General features: G+C 38.9%; 1 protein-coding gene across 6 annotated transcripts in view; it reads right to left on the reverse strand.

Moving 5' to 3' along the window:
• GATB (glutamyl-tRNA amidotransferase subunit B) overlaps positions 1–24929 on the reverse strand; it is a 49791-nt gene that overhangs the window by 15118 nt on the left and 9744 nt on the right. For all 6 annotated transcript variants that reach the window (XR_010831502.1, XR_010831501.1, XR_010831500.1 and 3 more), the window contains 8 exons: positions 18588–18701; positions 15290–15488; positions 14102–14224; positions 10662–10775; positions 9634–9718; positions 9185–9229; positions 6903–7092; positions 25–158 (listed from right to left, as the gene is read on the reverse strand). Coding sequence is in view for 3 of the 6 variants with exons in the window: in XM_048071747.2 (XP_047927704.2) it covers positions 25–158; positions 6903–7092; positions 9185–9229; positions 9634–9718; positions 10662–10775; positions 14102–14224; positions 15290–15488; positions 18588–18701 (1004 nt within the window). In the remaining 3 variants the exon portion in view is untranslated. The remainder of the gene's footprint in view (positions 1–24; positions 159–6902; positions 7093–9184; positions 9230–9633; positions 9719–10661; positions 10776–14101; positions 14225–15289; positions 15489–18587; positions 18702–24929) is intronic.

Consider the following 24929-nt stretch of genomic DNA (forward strand, 5'->3'; position numbering starts at 1 on the left):
ATTGTAGTAATTGAGAAGCCTGACCTTTCTTTTACTGTACAGGAATGTTGTTTTAAGTAACTCAGCAGGTCATTTAAAATCCAGCCGATGACTTTCTTTGGCTTCATTTGGGTCTGTTTTAGCACATTTTCAAAGAATTCTGTTAATCCGTCTTCATTCTGTTAAAAGAAGAATTAAATGCATCAAAGAGATACTGAAGTGCAAACATGATTAGTTACACAATTATATTCAGAGTATAAATACTCAATCCTAAAGTAAATTGGTTTTGTGAATTCATTTCAAAGCCACAAGACTTTTGAGTAATTTTATTAACAGTAAGCAAACTATGCTGTCTAGAATGCATACATATAGGTTGTATGTCAGCCTGTCTGTTTTAATGTAACTTCCAAGAAATGAGTGATCTCTTTTCTCTGAAATCTCCCTAAAATTATCATTTGGAGAGAACCTCTCTCATCTCCTTTGTTTTAAATACATACGATGCCAGAAAATATACTGCTCCACATGCTGTCATGCTATCTGTTACCAAGAAGACTTTGCCTGAAACTGTCTACAGATACTTCACTTTTGATCTTGCAATCACTTCTTTTTATTTTGGATCGATGGAATAAGATTGGCTTGTATTCACCCTTGAATGATATGGAAAGGTCATACTGTAAGGAGTGGGGTTTTATTTTTCTAGTTTCTAGCTTTCACAGAAGCTATGTAAGGCTTCACACAGCACCCTAAATGCTCAGAAGGTATGACAGTAAGGGATTCAGTTTATAGTATAAGTGAAATCTGAGACTGTTTTTAGAAGAACAGACACTGCACAGTCTGTTGAATGCTGTGCTGTTCGACATCTAGGCAGTGATGGATCTTTAACTAGAGCACAGAACTTACTAGTTCTACTGAAGGCTTGTAGTGCTCCTTTTCAAGGAGGAATCCAAATCCACCGTGCTACTGGACTTCTGCAGCGTTTGGCATAACTGCACAGGAGGACATGCCAGCTCTCAGAAGTTGTCAGAGGTAACAGTTTAGAGACAGCCACTGAGTTATTCTCAGTATACTGTCATCACAGCAAAAACATTTTCCAAGCACATAGTGATTGCAGACAAATCTCTGTGAACACTTCTGAGCAAAAAGAGTCCAGGTACATGCTAAACCAAAGCCTGACTTTTCCACCCAAACTCACCCCTGTCAAAACAGTCTCTTTTGCCCTTGTTTTTATAGATAATTTATCACCACAGCAATACAAAAATTTGGACTTTCCACCTTGAACATTTCAGAAAGTAAACTTCTACCACCTCTGGATACCACATTCATTAGTAATGATGTATGGCTTTTAAGGAGGCTGCAATCTAGCGCTCTCTATTCAGTAAAAAAGATTAAAACCTACTTAGAATAATGGATTGAAGTGCTGTAAAACTGGTGTGACAAAAATCAGACCCTTCCCCTTTACCTTGAGACCATGAGCAAAGAAAGAATCGAAGTTCTCAGCCTCAGTAAGTCACTGAGGACTTCTGTGGAGTAGATCCGGTAACTCCCAATACTTATCTAATACACACACACAAACGTCCTTTCTTGACCTATGGTCTTACAAATTTAACTAGAAGTTACCTAGCAATAAATAATCTAAAATCTAAGGTTAAATATATTAGAACAAATTTTGCTTAAAGACAAAATAATAATAATTAAAAAAAAACAAACAAAAAACCTCAAACATCAGAGGATTGATGTAATTATCAAAGTCTAGTAAATGATTAAAAACTAGGCATGTACGAAGTGGAATTACTAAAATGATAAACTATTAAATATTGTATTCTTTCTAATTCACCCCAGGATTCATTAGCACAAACAAATACCTATTATTTAAATGGCAGACTGCCTTCCACAGAAGCACCTGTCCAATTTAGGTAGGAAGAAGTGAGTATGTATAAATGTTGTTTTTGTCATTTTTTATACATGTGCTGCAGAAGGTTTTACAAACACTCCAGGCAGAGTAGTCTAGCTACAACATTATGCATGCAAAAACAATGTCTGCAGACGCCACATGTCTCAATGAAGGCTACACAGCTCAGATGCAGCATGTCCAACACTTTTATCACGTATATGATGGAGAGCATATCTCTAGCAGTGGGCATATTCAGATTTCTGGATATCAACAGCCTGGCTGGAGTTACAGCTCTGATGCTGCTGCCAGACCTTTGAAAATCAAGGACAAACATACCCAGCCTTCAAATTTTAATCAGATGATTTCCAAGCAGTAAGAGGAGAAAAGCCCAGGAATACTCAGAGAGATAGACTTACACATGCTACCAGGCACTGATCCCTATATCTACCTGCTGCTTGTGCAAATAGAACTGGATATGCTCCCCCAAATTCCTTGGCCCTTCTTTATTTTTTTAAAGTGTCTATAATTTTCTGTAGCCAAAAAGAAGGAAAACCCAGCAATGCCAGATTGAAATGAACAAGGCAGAATGTCAAAATGACTGGTAGAAATGAAATGTTTTCCTTATTTTCTTGCCATATAAAGAAGGAATAGCTTGATTAGCTTTAATTTCTAGATACCATAATACTTGAACTTGACTTTAATTTGTTGCGCATTTTGGTCAACTTTTGTCATGCCAAACTCACTCCAACTACCAAATTCATTCTGATGTCTTTCCCCCAGAAGATGTAGTTAAACTTAGGGAAAAATAACCAGGGGGCAGCTCTGATACACTGAGGGGGCAGCTCTGATACAACTCTACTATCCATCATTTCACTTCCAAAACAAAAAAACTTCATTGAAATCTTAACTTAGCTCCTTCCCTAATAATTTGTCATCACAATTTTCTGTGTGCTGTCTGCACATACTAGGTATTTCTGCTTCTATATTTCTACACTGTGGCTTAAAACATCATAAAGAGTTAACATACACACACACACACAGATCTGTCCCTTGCGATAGATCTGAGCTGAAAACCACTGCAAGCTCTAATGTTCTGGTTCACAGGAATGCTGTCTCACTTAATTCTGAGTAACATATTTTATTCTTCTTAGAAGGAAAAACAGAATTCTGGAATTGCAGCACCATGCTTGTGATTGAGGCCCACTGGGGTGCTCCCATTATGCACAAAATATGTTGTACCTTATTCACCAGAATCTCGCTGGCATGAAGTATGAAACTCAACCAGATGCATATTTATTTCTGAAATATGGTTTAACACCATTGTTTAACAGTACATGTCAAAATCTAGTGGTGGAGTAATTCCACATGCTTTTAAAACAAGTTTAAAACAATATCCTATTTTACAGAATGCCATGGGTGTCATCTGCAGAGACATTGGCTCTGTAATGCAAACTTGTGCTTTTAAAGACCAATAATGTTCCTGAAGAACCAAAGGAGAAAACTACATCAGTGTTCACGAATGTTATTTTCTGCTTTCTTCTTCCCATTTTCACCATCTCAGCTCCCACAATAACCAACTATGAGGTAACAACTGCCGCAAAAATGTGCAAGACTGTCGGGGGGGAAAAAGCAGAAAATGTACTCTATTAAAGCAGCAAGAAGAGCAGTCAAACAAAGACAGTTCAAACTTTTTTTATGGCTTCTTATAAAATGCTTTAAATTCTAAAAAGAAGCATAAATTCACCTGCATGCCAAAGTGTATGAGGGCGGCATGCTGTAAACAAAATTGTCAAGAACTACTTCTTCAGCATCCCATTTTGACCGTTTAATGGATTCACAAATGTAATTGTTCCAGCAAACGAATGACCCCAAGCCCAAGTGGAACTGCTGCTTTTATCTGAGTAAGCAGAGGAACAGTAAATGTATACAAAGACTTCAAATTCAGATGAGAAAGGAAGTGATCAGACTTTTTTTTTCTAATGCTGTACTGTGACAGCCAATCTGTTTTTTGGTTGGACTTCAGCATGGTTTTTGAAAACAAAGCATCACATTAATGTCTATGCCAATGCGTCTTATTTTTTGCCCCAACAGGAAGCAAGACAAAAATATTATACTACCATAACTGACCAAGTTCTCAGAGATCCTTCTTGACAGAAGAACAGTATTTAACAGTCTAACTGTTTACACAGCAAAGTAGGAACTGCATGCAGAAATTGAGTACCCAAATACCACTCAGTCTACCCAGCCCAAAAAATTGTATGTTTACAAATAAGAAGGATTTTGCATGAAGAAAATCAAACTTCATTTATTTTTGTCATCTGTACAAAACTATGAAAAATCTAGCAGTTTACACTTAGGAAATCTCAGGCAAAGATATTAATAGCCAAAGCTCTCCTTCCATTTCAGTTCATCTTGCAATTAGGCAACGCTGGAGTCTTACATTCTCAATACTGCAGTGCATACAGGCAGTTATCGTATATGAGAATAAAGCTCATGAAGTGAGCTCAGAAACTAACTTACATTCTGAGGTACAGTATTGTTTTATTATAACTTTTTTTTTTTTTTGCATTTTCTCTAACAAGTTGGCGCAGAACAGAGATTTTGCATTTTAGAGTCATCCCTCTACCACTGCCATTTATTTAATGAGCACTCCTGGGCGCTCTAACCTGAAAGAATGCTCATTAGATTTGTGCATCTGGCCCTATCAGCAATCTTCTGTAACTTCTGATGTAAGCTTAATACAGCAATGGACATACCATTTTCAGATGAATTAAGGTTAACTAGTCTCCCAGTGAACAGGCAAGCAACTTTTATGGAGAGTATACATGCTGACATTCTAATGCACAATAAAAGAAGACCCACAATGAAGAATGTGTTCACTTCATGCATTCAAATGGATGCATTATCTTATTACAAGCTGTATCCCGAATTTCAGCTTGGAGCTCATTAATTATCTTACAGGCTGCAAAAAGGGAAAAGCTGAGAAAAAGCAAAGGCAATAGTAGATTTCAGAGAATGGCTGGAAAGAAAGGGGATCTGGTCAGGCAAATCCATAGGGCTAGTTGCTAGAGATGACAGAAACCACACAGCAGAGGCCATCAGTACTAGCAAGATTGAAGAAGAAGGTTGATGCCAAGTGAAAGGAGTGGGTGTACTGAGTCCGGCTGGGATGAAGTTAATTTTCTTCATAGCAGGCCATAGGGTGCTGTGTTCTGGATTTGTGACTACAACAGTGCTGGTAACGCACCAGTGCTTTGGCTTTTGCTAAGTAATACTTGCACAGCATAAAGGCTTTCTCTTTTCCTGCTCTACCCCTGCAGTGAGCAGGCTAGGGGTGGGCAAGAAGAACAGCTAGCCTAAATTGACTAAGGGGATATTACCTGCCACATAACGTCACGCTCAGCAAGAAAAACTGAGGGTAGAGGGTTTTGTGGGAGGTACTTAGAGACTGGATGGGCATCAGACTACTTGTGGGAGGTGATGAGTGATTGCTATTGCATTACTTTTGTTTTTTCCTTCCTCCTTCTTTCACTTCTTTAAGTGTTACTTCTATCTCCACCCATAAGTTCTTTTGCTTTTGCTCTTCTTACTCTCCCCCATCCCACTGGTTGGGGGAATGAGCAAGCAGCTGTGTGGTGCTTAGCAGCTGATCAAGGTCAACCCACCACAATGGGGGAGAAGAAGAAAAAACAACAGAAAAAAGGGCATGCAGAGACCTATTTGCGCTTCTGAGCTCCTTTTATTTTAATGTGCAAGATAAAATGTACACTTGGACAGGAATACTGCCTGCTAAATCACATTGTGCAATTTACACAATGAGACAGAAAGGTAAGATACTACAGACACTTCTCAGTCACTGCAGCCTCATCACTTCAATGAGACTTACAACACATCTGCCTACCAAACAGTAGCCCACGAAAATGGTGCACCAGCACAACAGCAGATTTCCTAACATCTTTCTTCAGAAGAAGGAACCATGTTTTCTGTAGAAACAGATTCTATAGAAGTGTATTAAAATATACACAGTATACACAGCACAAGTGTATTAAAGACATACAAAGAAGGGATATTAGGTAGTTATGTGCACTGCTCTCCCTGCATTTACAGCCAAAGGAAAGGAACTCCTCCAGAGGACAATTTAAAGTACTTATGGTTATACTCTGAATCTTACCATGAAGTTGTTTTCCTTCTGTCTCCACTAATCACAGAGGTAACCAAAGCAGAACACTGTCCTAGCTTAGCTGGCTATGTGAAATGTCTAAGCTTGGGTGGCTATACTAACCCCACACAGAGTTTTCACTGCCAAAACAAGATGATGCAATTTTTATTTAAGAAGCCTGAAGTCCTTTAGATTAATTCTGGAAGTTATGAGATTTTGCTGTCATTTCCTTATTTACATCCACATTTGTCACATCCTTTTCTTTCACATCCCCTCTTCTCAACCTGTCCCTGGTAAACTGCATTGTGAGGTCAACGTTCATGCTGTAAAGCCATTTTGTTTATTTACCTAAGAATAAGTCCATTTTTTTTTCTAAAGAGTATAGAAATCAGATCAACTGGGGCACATGAATCTGAAAGATTTAAACTATGGGTTTTCCTTCTGCAGTCAGGAAAGCATGTCTATTAATTTGTTAAATACTGACAATGTACCCAGCCTCATACCAGACCCAAAGACAAGAAGAACATGCAATTGCAGACAAGGATTTCTCAGCAGGAAGTTGTACATTTGTGGCAGTAAGTCACTAGTTTGTCCATGTGTAGACAGACAAGATCAATATTAAATAATAGTTATTTGACTGCACCTTGCATGAGAAATGCTTTTTCTAGAAGCACTGTGCAAGGTTTCTTTTTCCCCTACTATTCTACTCATATGGCTCCAAGGTACCAAGTAGGCAACGAACTGGACATATTTCCAACCAAAAAAATCCATGAGAACTGATAGCTGGTTAATAATCACATTTGTAAATGTTTTTAAAAATAATGGAGCTTTGAAGTTGCTAGGTTTATTTTAGCACTTGATCAATAGACCTACCACTAAGGTGAAGCTGTGTTCAGGAAGAATCCCATACAGCTCAACAAGCTTTGCTCTCTTCGCACTGGGGAGGTCAGGAAGTCTCTCATGAATCCAATCAATATTTACCACTTGCTGATGGTTCACATTAGCTGGCAAAGATTTAGTATCATATAGAATCAATGGAGGAAGATTTGGCTCTGGCATGAACCTAGAGAAAATGAAGAAAAACTTCCTTAGAATTATTTTCAGTCCAAAAGCTAAGCAACAAGATAAAAAAAATATGACAAGTTTAAGCTTACCTGGGAATTGTACTACTATTTTAACAAAATAAAACATTAAAAAATAATTACTTGGTTTATCACTGGTAAGTACTAAGAGATCAGTCCCCGAACTGCTGCGAAGTCCCTATTCTCTGTAAGTATTTGCCACTGATTGTCAAAGTCAAAAAAAGTAAAAAAGGAGTAATTAAAACACTTCTGCACCCAAAATAATATTATTAGTAACAATGACAATGATAGCTATGGAACAACCTATTCAACCTTTTGGCATCAAGCACGAACTGTAGATCTGGGCAAAAAGACTGCAGTGGACTGGCAGGAAGAAACCCAGATTGAGAGCCAACTGCCAGGAGTGATCTGGGCAGGCTGCAACCTTTTCCATACTAACTTCAAAAATCTAGATGAAATCCCATGCTGTGCTAAAAGCAAAGTCACTGTGTTCAGCAGGGTGCCACCACAGAACAAAAGGCTCCCTTAAAGAGAAGGCCATTTCAAACCACTGGAATAACTGCAATTGAAGCATAAACTTCATTATTAGATGATCAAATGAGGGGTTCAAAAATTTCAGAATAAAGGACATTGGACAACCTCTATAATTTTTATTTCAAATCTGCCTAACCATAGATCTCACATCTGATGCATATTTGCAAGAAGTAAATTATAACAATCTGAGAAAACACAGTTTAATACTGATCATAATCTTAGCACTAGTAGTATTCTTTCTGGTCTTTATTTGAAGTATATTGGATTCACCAGTTTTGCCAAGGTTTGCATGAATTTTCTTTTGCATTTGTTCTTATTCTTGTTAAATTAGTTGTGTTCTTATTCTTGTTAAATAAGCCAGCCCCTACCACATTAAGGAATTCTTAAATGATCACTGCCATTTCTGCTGCATTTCTACAAATGCTAATTGGAAAAGCAGATTTAATTTAAAGTTTGTGGGATGTTTTCAAAATCCTTGCTGTGCTTCAGTAAGAATTTATGTAGGTTTAACAGGAATACAGATAGGGCAGAGCTAAGAGGCTCTGAAAATTCTCCTGCAGAACTACAATTCTCCAGCCGAGAAGTGAACTCTGGCAGTAACAGGAAGACTGTCCAAGGATGCAAAGCCAGGGAACTCCTGGGTGGATCAGCATTAAGAAGACCCTAACCAGGGGAGGATGCAGGCAGGCACAGTCCTCAGTAATCACTGAGCTGCATAACCAGCAGCATTGTCGGATCATCTCATCCAGACACTACTGTGATTATCTCCTGTGCTAGGGCACTCAGAGGTTATGCTGCTGCTTTGCAGTGCTGCCCCAGCTCCCGGCAACACTGCTTCCTGCCAGGAGTCATGCCTTAGTCCCTCACCCTCCAGCTCGATCCTTCTCAGCTGGCTGTTTATGGCTTGACTGTGCTGCACTGACTTTGCCGAGAGTAGATGAAAGAGTGCTCACATGAATCATGCTAGCAATCAAACTGTGATGGCTATCATCTCACACCGGTGGAAAGCAAGAAGTACTTAGCAGGGTAACAACCTCAATAGGGTTGCACAAACCTTAAGGTAGAAACCTGCCTATGTACGCTGACACCCCTCAGCAGTAGTTAGGATTTTCAAACAGTGTCTTAAACATAATTTAAGCGTGAACAGGCAGGGCCTGCTATCTGAAAATCATTTCCCTCAGTATTTATTTAAAGCAGGAACAATGCTTAACTCAGAATATTCTTACATTTAATGTCAGACATTCTTAATAATACATGTGTACTGGCCACAAAGCAAACCTTCAATTTATCCACTTGGAGCTAAGGTAATCCAGCTTAGTTTTTGGGAACGATCTATGGGATTTAGCAGAGATGAGAGAGTTCTAGATCTGAACTTCTCAGAAATATACCGATTTTGACAGGTCTCTTCCCCTTCCAGTGGAAGGTCCACTTACTTCCACACTCACCATACTAACTTTACAGGCTCATTACACTGACTACGCTTAGCATATTAAATAAGTTTTCAGTTCTTGTAATGTTAACTTTATTTAAAAAAAATACCGATAATCCTGCATTCCTTCTTTGTCTCTCATTGGTACAGTGCACCTAAAATAAAACAAAACAGTTAAGATGTGAGAAATGGTACACCACAGAATTAGTTTCCTGGAAAAAAAAAAAAGAACACAAAACAAAAACATCACCTTGTGAAGATCAGGAGAACTTCTTAAAGCCACTTCAAAGGAAGAGTGTATGTGAACTCCCTGACACTGCTGATGTTAACACACAGGGGTGTTTTTTTTGTTTGTTTGCTTGTTTTTATCAACAGATTGTGTTAAAGCCTCAGCTTTAAGAATAATTAATTACTACCTGCAATGAAACCATGCTGGTGATTTTTGACTTCAGAAGAAAGAAGTTGAGCAATACCATGCTATCTCCCCTGATCAGTTCACTGGGTATCCCTAGCACTCTAAAGCTATTATTCCTGATATTCCTCCAAAATAAAAACTCACCCAAGCTTGGAATCAAAGGCTCTTGTTTCATTCAGGATTGTTCCTCCATTTTCCAGTTCTTCAATTTGCCTCTGTATTTCATAGTCTGACAGAAACAAAAGAAAAAAAATAAGCTTGCTATACTGCACTATTAGCTTTTATACATTCTACTATTTCACTGCTATGCAATAATGGAAAAGTTTGTTTATTTAACCTTAACGAAATCAACAGCAGTAGTTACAGACAGAATTATTAGTCACTGTCTTTCTCTCCAGCACTGTTTCTTTCCTTGCATGTTTTCCTCATCTTCTTTCATTTCCTTCAAACAGAAAACATTTTCTCCCAGGCACTGCAGCCAAGCCATACATTCCTAGTGACCTTCCTCTCACCCAGTGGAGTTTTTGGAACAAGAATTCTCATATCCCCCTTGCCAGTTTTATTTTGGAGATGTAATGATCATCTTTTCTTGCTCATACCCAAGCTGCATCCAAACTTCACGCACACCATCTACTGTACTCAGTGGAAAGCAATCATCTACACTGGAGGACACAGAGCTACTGCTAATATATTTCAAACACTCTAAGCACTGAATCATCTGCTTTGTTCTTACAGGCAGAGGGATAAAAGTTAAAACTGCAGACTAATGTGGCTGCTATCCCCAGAGTGCCCCACAGGTCCACTGACAGGGTCTCGGTCATGGTGACGGGAGTGAGCTGGGTCCAGGGTCCATCCAGCGAGTTCAGTCAGAAGCAGCAGGACATAAGGCCAGCCACAGGACTGGGAACAAGACTACAGCACAGGTCCAAGGTCCATCAGGAGACAGGACTGGAAACTCACACACCTGTGACATTGCTCAGGTGAAGTCTGAAGGCCCCAGCCTGGGCTTAAATGGCACTCCTGGACCAGGGGCAAGACACATGGATGGAATGCCCAGACAAAGCTAGTCAAGGCATTTAAAGGCAATTAGTGTACTCTGGAGCTTGGCATATTTCATTTACTGAGACCTCCTAAAATATCTACAATGCTCCAGTAACAATGCAACCGTTTACCTATTGCTTTTGCCAGGAACCGTATGCTATTGATATTCTTCACCTCCGTCCTCACTCCGTAAGGCTCTCCAGGGTGATGCACAGAAACATTGGCATCCACTCTCAGCTGACCCTCTGTAAAAGGAAAACTTTATCAACAGAAGAGTCTGCCTTGTAACCTAGAGTAAAAAACAAACAAACTTGGCATGCATTAATAAACTGCATGTTACGTGTAGAACATTAATAGCCGACTTACATATGATCAGAAGTGGGTAACAACCACCTCATAAAAGCTTTCTGTTTGTGATTCCATTTCAAGCTTCTGCCTCCAATCATTCAAAATTTTCCGAAAATACAATTTTATATATATATATATATATATATATTTAGTATTAGTGCTCATAATTCCTCTCCAAGAAAACTGTATGGCACAGTGCAGGGCAGGTCCTCTAAATCCGTACAGCAAAAAGAGCTTCTGACTCACAGCCCTTAAATAAAGGGCAGAATTATACAAGCAGTTTAAAGCAGCAGACTGTGAATTCCATTCCACTAAAAACAGCACAAAAACTTTGGAATTACAACTTGATGGATATATACTACTCTAGCATGGAACACAAGAACTTGCAGTTCAATAGATTTACTTAGGTGTCCTTGGAAGTTTGCAGTCCAAAGACAAAACGTCAGAAGTGATGGAATTTTTGTAATTTTCTTCCTCTCCTTCAAGAAACTGCAATCTTTTCCCTCCCGAAATTTCCCTGGCTGCCAAAAACACTGAAACTGAATACAAAGTTACATATAAAAGCATCCTACAATTTTAGTCCAAAATGGGCTAAGGCCTCAGAGATCTTTGATGACTCAACTTCAAGTAAATAGGACTTTCATCTTTCTAAGTTTTCTCCCCTAAAGACATCACTTCTAAGAAGAGAAGGTTTGCCATAGTTATTCAACTGGTGGGAATAAACAAACAGGAAAGCTTATATTATAAAGACTTATCATTTTTTCCCATATTGCGCAGTGAACGTCTGTAGCCTTCATCTTTGTTTTTAATTTTTAATACAGATAAAAAGGAAAAATAAAACAAAACACACACAAAATCCACTTGATGTTTAGATACAGTAGTACTAATAAAGAAAATACAAAATAGCTCAGAGTCAAACCTGAGAAGTCTATGGCTCAGAATCCATTCTGGTCAAGAGATGTAAATTGACTAGAGAGGATTTGGTACATTTTGTAAAAGTAGGCTGGATGATAGTTCATTCATTTCCTCTGTCTTCAAAGAGCCTTTGCCAAACACAAATTAAGAATAAAAGTGCTGGAATGACCCAACATCTCTTTCAAGAGAGGTGTTTTGCATGTGCTTCCTCATTGGGGTGAAATCAGTACTTGTTACAGAAGAAGAATATTCTTCTGTCCTTGCTTCATTTTGAGACACAACCTGCTTCTACTTGGATGTAGGTGTCAATGTGATGTGACAATGAAGTTAATCAGGCATAAGTGAAAGGAGAACCAGACCCTAAATGTTCTTAAAAAAGCTTTTTCCCTTTAAGCCTACTTTAAGCTCAGCTTCTTTTCATTTCTTTTTGCAATGAAATAATCTTTTCACTTGTCTATTGTTAATGAAGTAACAGTGAATACAACTGGGCACTTGTCTTCACTGAACACAGAAGCAGAATGAAGGTAAAGTATGAGAACGTAAAGACCTTATTTGAAAGCAAGTAATTAGGATTTATAGCAATGGTAATTATGAATTACCATTCTATGATGAGGGAAAACCACAGCAGAAAGCCCTTAAAAATGCCACCTGCAAAAAAAAATATTCAAATACTTTTAAAGTGAATTATATTGCAGGAAAAATATTCCCAGCACTGGACTCCACCTTTACAGTCAGAAATCTCAATGCAGTAGAAGATACCACAGTGCAATTCCAGTGGCAATATTAGGGTCAAATTCAGAAGTGATAAATGATTGTATATATACATGTCCATGAAGGACTTTGAAGAGCTGTGCAAACTGTCTGCTTAATAACTAAACACTGTGCCCCACCTGATGGGTACAGCACTTGTGAGAAAAGATTCAGAGAGAAGATGTAGGCAGCGCAAGGCGCTATGTAACATATGTAATGTCTAGCAATTATTATTTTGCCCTACATTAAATTAGATTTGAATTAGTAGCTAACATTTCTTGGACCCTGTAAGTCTTTGGTAATACTTGGACCATTCTGGCTTAGTTTTCTAGGAGATGCACCCATTTATATTATGACCTGATTTTGTTGCCAGATCAGTGAGGCCAATTATCACAGGCAAAAATGAAAAAAAGGAAAAAAAAAAAAAGCTTAAATTGTGAACACTAACAGGCAACAGATAAATGAGTGTATGTGCTGGGGGAAATGAATGCCCCAAACTGCAGTTTTTAAAACTCTTACGTAGAAGCCTTCTGTTTGCTAGCTGTAACCATGGGCTGGTTGTAAACTTTGGTAACATTAGGACTGAGCAAAAATGGTTTGTCTCAAATTTAGAAAGGGACATGAGAGCGAACAACCATTTAGGAGGCTGAAGACATGCTGCGCTTCTGCACATCAACTATTTAGACTAGGAAAACTGGGGCTTTAGAGTTCCTGAAAGAAGAGCTGGTGCCAAAATGAGGGATTCTCAAAAGAAGAAGTGGTCTCAGAAAGATTGTAGTGATCTCTGCTGGAGAAATCCTGGAGGTAGAGGGGAATCCTGAAGATCAGATTGATGTGTGGGGCAAATGCCAAAGGATACCTCGGGACCTTGGCTGCTAATGCCTGCAACTGTTCCCTGCAAGCCTGCTGAACAGCACGAACCAACACAAATTTCTGCCCAGCATCCCCCAGTCAGCAGTAATCTCCCTAGTGGGAAGACAAGTTGAGACCTAGTGAATGCAATGCCAGAAGGGTGTGGGGAGGGACAGACTGTGTGTGTGAAACAATCAGGTGGGGTAAAATCTTGTTGGTTCACCCAAGACACCTGCATAAGTTTACTGCTTACACCGATTTTATGACCAGCTGAGACCTGACATGCAACTTAGAGGATGATCCATACCCCTACTACTTTGTGGGAGCTAAGGGAACATCCATATTCCACAGCTAGTCCTTACTACATTGCCTCTGTGCTGCAGCTCTATGGCAAGCAACATGAGGGCAGACAGGGAGAAACACAAGAACCCTGGGGACACTCTTTCCTGCCTAGGCTTATCCTGTAAAAGTAACGTGTGAGTCAATATAAAACTAACACTGCAAACCTCTGCAGAGGAAGGCAGGCCCATAAGGACACCTGAAGCATGGGAGACGTTAGGGCAGGCTCTGAGGACTGTAAAAACAACAGCTAGAAAAAGCTATGTGTTATAAGCAACTGCAGAGCAAAATAACCAGAAGCTGCGAAACTCCTGCAAATGCAGAGAATTACTGGTGACAAGAGAACATGCCCTTCCCCCTTCTGTACCTGCCATGATTGCCTGGCTGCTCCCAAGTGTTTGAAGAATAAGTTGAAGCTCTCTGACTGCTGCAGCTGCTTCTTCCCCACAGCACATATCAGGCTCCATGACAACCTCCATGAGGCCGACTCCTACCAGGGGAAGAGACAAGAGATTTCCAACAATAGCTTTTGATCTCGGCATATTAGAGTGTAACTGGCTAAGCACATGAAAGCACTTGGGCTTTTTTCAAAAAAAAACACACAAAAAAACCCTCCACCCCAGAAAACACCCCCCCCCCAAAGAAAACATAACAAAACAAACAAAAGCAAACATAAAAATCATGTATTATTTAGTGACTGCCACAATGGACCCAGCTGCAGACTCCTATAAAAACTTTTCCTATTTTTTAAGGGAGCAGACAAACAGCAGGCTGTCCTCCACCCTCTGATGACTTGCAGAACAGACACGCACATTTCTCTTCTGCCTTCCTCTAGGAGAACTCCAGTTTAAAGCCAATCTGACTGCAGACTCAAATTTATTGATCTTAAACTAATCTTGGAACAGACAGAACTGTAAACAGATGTAGTCTAGTTTTTATTTTCAGTATCTGGCTTTCAAAGAATGAGCAGCCACAGCCCTTAACTTCAAGGGATACTGGAGCACCACATCCCTGTTAGGCTAGGCCATCCTGATTGCTGCCTTCTATTTTGCATTAACTTGGTTCATTCAGTTTATAATTTCAAAGCTTAAAGAGAAAATCTACATTTTTTCAAAGCTAATAATTAAAAGAAATCTCTGACTCATGCACTGTCAAATTCCAGCAGCTACTCCTACATACAAATTTGATTCACTACAGGTCTGGGATTTTTTATTTATTATTATCATTTTTTAAACAATGCCTACAGTAGCAAGCGCTTAAACAGCTGAGTGGCTGTATGTTACTGACGTACACAGTTTTGAAGAATTGGAGACAACAGATTTCTAATTTGCTATTGCAAAATGCCATCAACCAACTGCAATAGGAAAGGCCCACTGGCCATTAAAAAATGCAAGCCTTCCCCTGCTTCAAGTGTAATGTGCATTTTGATCTGTTTACATTTTTGAGGAGATACATATCAGGTGGTTTTTAATTTTCATCTGTTACTTTTCACTCATTTACTTTTAAAGACCCATCTTACAGAAAGGAGAAAAATAAGAGAATAGTCCAAGCTTACCAGCCCTATTCAAGTCAACAAGAGTTTGGCTCCTTGAATCATCGTGGAGACTCTTTCCACTGTCTTGCTCCAACTGAATTTGCTTAATCCTCACAGTTTTGGTCACCATCTGGCTCATTTTGTTATCTATGCAGAGACTGTATGACAGACTCCCATTCACCGCAATAGGAACTCTTTGCTGAGTGATTTGATAGCCAGCCTGTCAAAAAAATAGCTTTATACTGAAAACATTCATCTTATGCAAAACAGCAGCATTACCAAATGCAAGTACTCTAGACTAAGAATATTAAACTGACAATGCAACACCTTCCATAGTGACCTGTAAAAGATGAAGGTACACATAAACAGGCAAAAACACAAATTATTCTGCTTATCTGGAGAGGAGGGAAGCTAGAGAATGGGACTAGAATTCGAAGTAACTGTGAGAAGCTGGAGATCTGGGAAAAAATAAAAGTGCTCCTCAATACAGGTAAGAATACAATACTATACTAATGCAGAAATAATCAACTACTCAACCACTTGCCAAGGATGACATCAATTTCACTGATACTGCCTTGGGGCAGAAAATGGACCAGAAGTGGTTCTTCCATGCTTGTGGTTCTGTGATCATGTTAAATCTTGTCTGAAGACAGTAACTGTAGCTCCATCCCCAAGCTGGGACTATCGCTCATCTTCCCATCAGGCTGAATATCCCTCTCTGCCAGTTCAGTAACTTACTCATAAGTGTGGTGGGGAGGGAGGTGGCAGGAAAAAAATATGAAGAAAAGGAGAAAGTTCAGTTTCATTAATGCAGCAATCTACAAGCTAGACACTGCAACCCCCAATGGAGCACACAGCTGATAAATACCACCTCATACTTGGGACTCCATGCAAAGGGGCAGCTCCCAGCCAGAGAAGGGGCTGCCAGTGACAAGGGATTGTAATCACTTCACTGATGTAAAAATACAGAATTGAATCAATTACTCTGTTGAGATAGGGCCCCCATCTTTTCCTCCTTGCTAGCCTGCTAATGCCCCCACTGGTGAGAATTTAAAAAACCTGCCAGTTTCCAATGAACTGGGAGAAGCATTTGTGTATCTTGCAGGGAGGAAGGGCTTACTGTAAAGTTTAAAGATGGTGACAGTGCGTTGGGATGGAGGACAATGGTCTGGCACCGTGAATAGCTCAGCTTATATACGCAATGAAGTGCACGACCTTCTAGCCATAATCACTACAAGAAACATAAAATAATTGACTCTATGCAGACTATGCTAACCAGACAGCTCTTCCCATCTCTTAAAACTTCTCATTAAAATGATTTTTTTAAAGCCTGAAATGGTGAGTGACAATAAATAACAAGAATCCCATTTCCTATCCAAAGCCGTACGCTCATGAGTAACAATAATCCCATTGTCAAAAGACCCTAAGAGCAGGATTTATTTTATCTGCTCTGTACAGCTCATTAGCCTAAACTCCGCATCTTATTACAGAGTTCCTGGCTAGACTGCTTCACTGTGAAATGCAGGTTGGGCAGTTTAATGTCAGCACTTTAAACTACAGAAGTCAGTCACTAGCAAAAAAGAATTACATGTTTCAGGCTAATAAAATCAGCATCTCCTTCACCAAATTTCCATCCATATTTTACAAGACAATCCTATAATTCATGTCTGCAGACAATGGCAGCCCACATGATGCTGTACACTCTTTCTTCTGCTTCACCTTTCTCCTCTAAACACATAGCTGAGGTTTCTTTTACTTGACAACATTCTTTCATATAGTTTCTGTGCAGTAGACTGATAGCAGGAGAAAACACAAGAATATTTGAGATGTTTTCAGTTTAACAGCAGAAGCACCAAAGGTGGTGTGGAAACAGATCTGTGATGTTTTGGTGCTTCTTTATTATGTATAAAGGAATTTTTAAAGTTGTGTTTATTTCTTGATATTTCACTTTTTTTCTCCTTCAGGTCTGGAAATGGGTTCTAAAATAGTTTTACGAGTAAAAAAAAAGTATTGATAATTCAAAGTGATAAGGATGTGTTTCATATTCCCGGTAGCTCATTACAAAACTCCCAACAAAAGGGCCTCTCTTAGTAGCTCACAAATACTAGCAAAGTTATCCCCAGAAACAAAATCAGCAATTATATTAACTTCTTAGAGGTAAAACTAAGAGTTGCACATTCCCGACGCAGAAGAAAACAGGACACAAATCTCTTCTGAGATCAGGTGTCCAACAGACAACTATAAAATTGTTCTCTTTCCAAGGTGGGAAGCAAATGTATTTCAATGTGTTTTGTGTAACTTCAAAATATTTTCAATGCCTGAACAAACACTGGGAGAGAAGATAGCCTGGTTAATAATACAGCACATCTATACTTTGATTTGGGACCTAAGAAATCTTTCTCTCTGCCTTTCTTGATGTCTGGGATACCTCACCTAAAGAGAGGATAAGCTAACATGCTTGATCTTTCTCAGATAAAATAGAAACTTTTTCTTTCTTTTTATGCAGTCAACAGATCTTCAGCCCCAAATCAGAGAAAGTAAAACTAGTGTTCCTCCCTTCAACAAGTTAAACTGAAAAATCAGAACAAATAAGCTGACAGAAAAAAAAAAGTATTTAAAATTATAAAGAAAGAAAAAAATAGAAATTTCTATTTACCAAAATAGAAAAAGAAAGGATTCAAACACTTCTGCACCCTGTTGTAATGACAGAAGTCAGGCCCTTACTGATTTCAGTATTTCTACACCCATATCAAGTGTGGCAAAATGCATTTGACTTCCACTGACACTAACAAATATGAAAACTACCAACAAACCACACTGCAAAGACTCAGTCTTTTTTTTTTTTAATTTATTGGAACTACTGACTGAGAAATTTTTAAAGGCAAATTAAATATTTTTAGCTCCTTAAGCACACACAGAAAAGACACTACCATGTTTATACCACTGAAACTTGTTATACATTCACTTGAAATGAAGGGCTATTATCAGACTGCTTTTACCCTAACAGACAATTAGTACTAAGCACCAGGAATGGAGAACTTAGGGGGCAAAGCAGCTCCAGCTCCCAATTCAATTACATTAAGCCACTGGAATCGTGCAGCTAAGCAAGGAGTCAGCAATCAGAGCAATCATATTCAATCAGCGAGCACCAGGGTACAGCTGTCTATTCATCAGGGCACAGCGCAGCATCCTGTTGGGGTGAGCAGAACACTGACTGGAAACAGAAAAAGCATCTCTTCACTCATCCCCTATTGTCACCCGTACTCCAGACTTGCCCTTTCCTACAGCTGTAAAGGAGCCACCCACACTGCATACTTACAGGCAGATCTGCATAGAAGTAGTGTTTTCTGTCAAACAAGGACTTCTTGTTTATGCTGCAGTTGAGTGCCAGGCCTGTCATCACTGCTGCTTCTACACATCTCCTGTTGAGAACCTAAGGAAACATGACACAGAGTTTTGCTCAGGTGCTCAGTATGTAACAAACGTGTTTCCCACACACTGCCTTACATGGAGCATATATTCAGTTTTGCTTTCCTTCAGACACCCTTGTATCTCTTTTCTTGTGTGAGTAGTTCTAATTCATCATTAAAGTTGCAGTACCTACAAATCCACAGAGTTTTAAGATGAAAAAAATGTCATTGTCATGTTGTCATGCCACATAAGGAGGTATGCACTGCTCTGGCTTGCTACTTTTGCACACATTACAGTACTCTTGCACACTCAAAGATAAAAAAGACAAATCATAGCAAATGACAACTGACTTGCAACTAGCTGTCATGTCATACTCGGAAAACAATGGACTTGCACAAGGGACTGCAGTGCTATTTCATTAAAACACTTTGTGGTTACAGGTGTTCTGAAACCACAGTGAATTCCTGAGTAATTATCCATAGATTTGCTTAACAACGATGAAATTAAGCACGCTCATGCTTTGTAAAAAGAGAACCAAAGAAACATCAATTGATCCCATGGCTACCAGTATGCACGCACTCCAGTACCCAGGGAACCGATGGCGTTAAGGTTCTTGCAAAACGCCACGTGAGCTGAAGACCCAGCAAGGCCTTCATAAAGAAATAAAGGAGTTGAAACGCAATTTCTCACAATGAATCCACCACTCTCAGTGTTACACCTTTCTAGCTCCTCAGCAGGTTCAGGATCCAGAGGATAAAGAAAATTCCACTCCCGAAAGTACTAACAAGCAATGTTTCATAATTATAGCTTTTTTCAAATGTGCTCTCATTAATTTAACAGTTGGTTCAACTAATATCAAATTGATAAAAATGGAAAAAAAATTAAAAAGACTGAGTTTGCCTTAGTGCAACTCCAACATGCTCACATTTACAGTGTTTTGAAGCAGGAACGGAACTTTATTCATCTTATTCTGCATTGTAGAGCTGCCAAGAAGTCAATTTCTGGACCATTAAAGAAGCACACTAGGTAAAGGTATTTACATGATTTCATCTGCATTGACCAAAACATAAAAGGCTTGAATACTGTTTTCTTCAATGTTTCTGACAGAATTTGGTTTTTATATTTACCAGCCTGGTTTCTGAAAACAGATTAAGCAGCTGTACATTGTTCACAGCCCATGTGTTTACCTCAAAAAGGAATCTCTTTGCGTTACTCCTCGAGTATTTTAGAAATCAAAACTTCACTGAAAAATAGGAGAAACTCTTCATATAAGAGAAATTTAAAAATTGCTTATACTGTTGAGAAAGTAAGTATTTAAGACATCTAACATGGGAACTTTCAGATCTTTAGTGTAGCTATAGATGGCTAGCTACAACACATCATCTGTTGCAGAATATTTTATTTATTAAAAATTTTAAAAGACACATAGAACAGATTTCAAAACAGATAAGAGGAAGAACAACTTCCCTTTGAAATAGATCTGCAGCAAAATGAACGCAATTAGCCCTGACTGTAATCTAAAGTAAAACAGGTAACTTCAAAATATTACTTTATCCTAGTATCATGGCTGCAGTTCATTACATAGTAGATGATCCTGTTTTCAGCAATTAGATGCTTCCAGGCAGAACAGAGACTTTTTTTTTTACTGTTTAAAAAAGCTCCTAACAATGCTTATAACAGTTCAAATTGTTCAATGTTTGAAACACCACAACATTTCTAACTGCACCAGCAAAATTTCCTCCTTCTAAAGCCTTATGGCATGACACTACTCAGCTTTACAAATGAGAGAGGACTATACCCGTCAGCCCTTTAACCAGAAACCATTAAGGCTCCATAAGGACCAGGGAGACTCAAAACACCACTGCACCGAAGCAGTGAACACATGCCTGATGTCCTGCTGCGTTTCCTGCCAGCAAAGGGATTGTGACTGACTCCAGTCTGAGAAGAAGGCAAAACCGAAGTCCCAAGCTGCAGTCCACTAGAGCCTCAGAGGATGTTCTACAAACACAGGTAGAGTTTAGCCAATGATTATGATTCAACTATCACCTTTGACTACTACTTCAGTTTTTGCTTCAAACAAGATAGACTGTATCTTACCCATTGCTCTAAGGGATTAATACTGTTTGGGGGTGGAGGAAATAATTTCCATATACTTACTACTTATATCTCCCAGAAGCTTTTGTACTACAACTGATGAACCATTTTGGTGGCCCTGGGGAAAAACTAGCATAAATACGTAAAATATTCATTATTTTCTATGCAGTATTACTAAGCATTTGGATGGCTGCAACGTGTATCTGTGCCCAGCGTATTGGATCACAGTAGCCCAGTCGTTGTACATACAACATTACTCATTCACTACTCTCACTTCCTGTGGTATTTCTTGACCACTGTGGTGACAGAAGACACTGCAAAATGAATCTTTCCCCCAGCGCCATGCTGAGACATCCTTTCTCTGGCCCTGTTTGACTAGGAAAAGCAGATGACCCTCTACTTCCTCAAAAAAATCAAAAGTTATCTAATATTGCTCCACTTCTGAAGTAACTATCACTACCCATTTCAGCCATTTATAATCAAAGCTGTGTGCATAAAGCAGAATTGGTTAAGCAAACTACTAATTTTCCTTCAAACAAGTTTAGCTTCTCAAATAATCTACAGTGATAAATATCAATTCAGTATGTGAAACTTCCCATACTAATGACCTAGAATAAGTCCCCCCAGCTTGTTTAGGTGGTAAGCTGTTATTAAGTTGACAGCTTTGACTAGCACCAAAGATTTAAATTACTGGCTTGAACTGACAAGCTGCCAGTCTGATATGCTAGCAAAGTGCTGGCCTTGAAAGAAAGCTATGCGGTTCCTGGAATAGCTATGGACAAAACACAACAGTCTAGAAAGTCTTCTTAAATATTTCTGGTCTTCTAAAACAGAAGCATCTCTCCTAGGTATTTATTTCATGAAATTCCTAGAGATCTATCACAGAAAGAAATGTGAATTGTTTGTACGGGAAACTCATGAGACACCTTAACAATGGCATCACAACATCAGCATCATTTCACTTGTAGCTAGGCTATCCTGCTAGAGCACCATGGTAACTGAGAGTAAAAGGAATGAAAGAACAATCCAGCTAGGATCTTGTTTTTTCTGATACTTGTCTATTCTTTACATCTAGTTCACAAGTGGAAAGATTCCTTTTAAAAATTTATCATCTTTATTTGCAAGGTCGGTTTAATCAAGACCTTGGTTTTAAATGCAGGACTATTCAATAGCTATACAAAAGTACACGCATAATACCTTCAACGGCATAAATTCCCATCAAAAGCAAATTTTAACAGTTTTTTTTTTTCCTTAACAGCAGGTTTACTCCTTATACTAATACATTAGAAAAGCTAATCTTCACCCTTTAAGGTGAAGATATCTGTTTCTATATTTAGTAAATGATCATTTTTACACTTTAAGAGAGTAGACATAGAGCTTTTTGTTTTGCTCATGAGTAATATATAGGATAAGCAGCCTTTCAGTACTTAAAGGGGGCTTATAAAAAGACCGAGAACAACTTTTTACTTGGGCAGATAATGATAGGACAAGGGGGAATGGTTTTAAACTAAAAGAGGAGAGACTTATATTAGATGTTAGGATGAAAATCTTCACTCAGAGCCTGGTGAGGCACTGCCACAGGCTGCCCAGAGAAGCTGTGGATGCCCCTTCCCTGGAGGTGTTCAAGGCCAGGCTGGATGGGGCTTTGGGCAACCTGGTCTGGTGGGAGGTGTCCCTGCCCATGGCACGGGGCTGGAACTGGGTGGGCTTTAAGGTCCCTTCCAACCCAAGCCAGTCTATGGTTCCATGGTAAGTGAAAAAAATATAAAAAAAAGAAACACCTAAATCTCCTTCCTGAAAAGATGTTCATTTCTGCTACCCCTTAAAAAAAAAAATCTTTATTGTAGCGGTGGGTTCCCAGAGGCCTTTGTTACAGAACAAAGTGTTCCTTGTACTAAACACAGTATAATCAACATAATTTCCCCCAAATTAAGAAAAATATATATTGATTCCGGGTCACACATTTTAATAAAGTAGGTTCCATATTAATTGGCTATCTTAAAACCTTCACTCCTACTTATAAACATGAAGAAATCAGCATCCTGTGATTAACTACATGACTATTTATCTTGGAAATATTTAATTCTAGCTCCTTTTAATCTAAAATAACAGCTGGAAGAAGGAAGTAGTGCAATGTACTTAGCCCGCTCTCTGTAGACAAGGCAGTAATCTCTAGAAACCTCAACAGATATATCTAGTCATATTTCCTGTTACTCCTATTTCATATCACTCTGATTTTTATTTGCTTCCATTAACGGATATATTCAGTTTTATTATTCTTGCAGTTTTAAAAGTACTGACCTGCTCCAATATATGATTCTTTGAAGTGCATTCATAAGTTAAACTTCAAAATAAATTATTCTCATATCCACTTAGTCCAAATGTAATTGCGACTGTTCAATCTGATACTGTAGTTGAGTACTTCAACCCAGAGTTCTTCCTTGGCATCCTCCCACACATACAGAAGGGGATAACTGTCTTGTAGCTATGCATGTACCGAATGTACACGGCAACAAATGAAGAGTTAACCACATCCCAAATAAACCATTTATTTCAATAGGATCATTGGGAATCATACCCCATCCCCTTTGGCATACAATATTTTTTTTTTAAAAAAAAAAAGAACAAGCCAACATAAGTCTTGCCATTTGTTTGGTCTGCAAAGAACCTACATATTGCAACAAATGAGGTCACTAACTGCAGGATAAATTTAAAACGAAGGCCAGCTTCAGTTTATGTTTTTTTTTTTTTTTTTTTCATTTCAGTCCAGCATCTACTTCACAGCATATTTCCAGTCTTAAGATGAGCATTACATTCTTAACCCTAAGGAAAGGTGCAAGAGTGCAGAGGAGAAAGCAGCAGACATTTTAAATAAAGATCTTAGATTAACAGAAAGAGACTCTAGCTTAAGCAAAGAGAACAAAATGGCAACTGAGAAGTTGAAGCAGTATATTTTGGTTAAATATATCATTACATTTTGTAACCTTATCTTTCTGCTGTCTGGTACCAAATATATATATGCTGCTATACAAAACATATTATTATCCTTAACCTTGTCTGGTGGCAAAGAACAGGGAACAGGGAACTCTGACATCTTAAGAAGTGCCCGGCTCCTAAACATATTACTTTACACGTATCCAAAGAATAACAGGGCACATTCTCTGAAGATGAAGAGCCAGTGTGAGAGCTTGTATCACAAGGCTTAGAATAGGAGGAGTTATCTTCCAGTGGCAATGATAATCACAAAAATTCAGCAGCAGTAGGGAGAAATTCTGATCCCTGAGAGTAAGAAAACCAGGAAGTTTAACACCAAATTCAAAGCTCTTTAAATACTGACTGACTTCTGGGTTTCTCAGTCCTCTGAGACAGGGTTTGCTAAAACCCACAGAAGGAAAAATCCATTCAGACCACTATGTGGGCAAAGTGCTCAATGTTCTCTTCTCAGTGGAAAAAAAACTGTTTCTGGGGTGCTAGTGAGGCAACCAATCCAGCGGCATTGCCTCAAAACAGGGATCTTGGTGTCTAAAATTCCATCATCCCTGGCTACAACTGGATAAACTTCTACCATTCGGAACTGGTTCCAGAAGCAGAAGACAGAAGAACAACACAATAGAGATACAATGGTTCATGATATCCATAATCACTCTGTTTCCATGGCATTGCCATCAAGAAGTCCACTATGTAACATCTATACCCACCCTGCTGACAGTACCATCTTCTGAGCCACATGGCTTTTTTGACCTGTCATAAGGATGCTTCCTCTGTTATGCCACCTGAAACACAAACCACTGCCAGTGCTATCTGGTCCAGGAGAAGCTAAATACAGGAAAAGCCAGTGAAAAAAACTCACTGGTTCTAGAGGTAGGGGACTGAGCAATGGCTAAAACCTAAGTTACAGAATGAGATCAAATCCAAAGTCAGCCAGAGCTTTGAGGCAGACCTTCTCAGACCTTTTTTCCTATGCCGAGCTCTGCAAAAAAAAACAAACACATTAATAAAGACTTTTACACATGAATAACGTCTGCTTTCTTCAACATAACTTATATTGCTTAACTTGTTTAAGAGGGAAAATTCAGAGCATTTAGTACCGAATGGAAATAGAAAGTCTTTCTAAATCACCCCACTGCCTTATTTACCCTTGCAGGTGGTTCTTGGC

This window comes from Anser cygnoides, chromosome 4 (genome assembly GCF_040182565.1).
Source record: "Anser cygnoides isolate HZ-2024a breed goose chromosome 4, Taihu_goose_T2T_genome, whole genome shotgun sequence".
In the NCBI taxonomy this organism is placed as follows: Eukaryota; Metazoa; Chordata; class Aves; order Anseriformes; family Anatidae; genus Anser; species Anser cygnoides.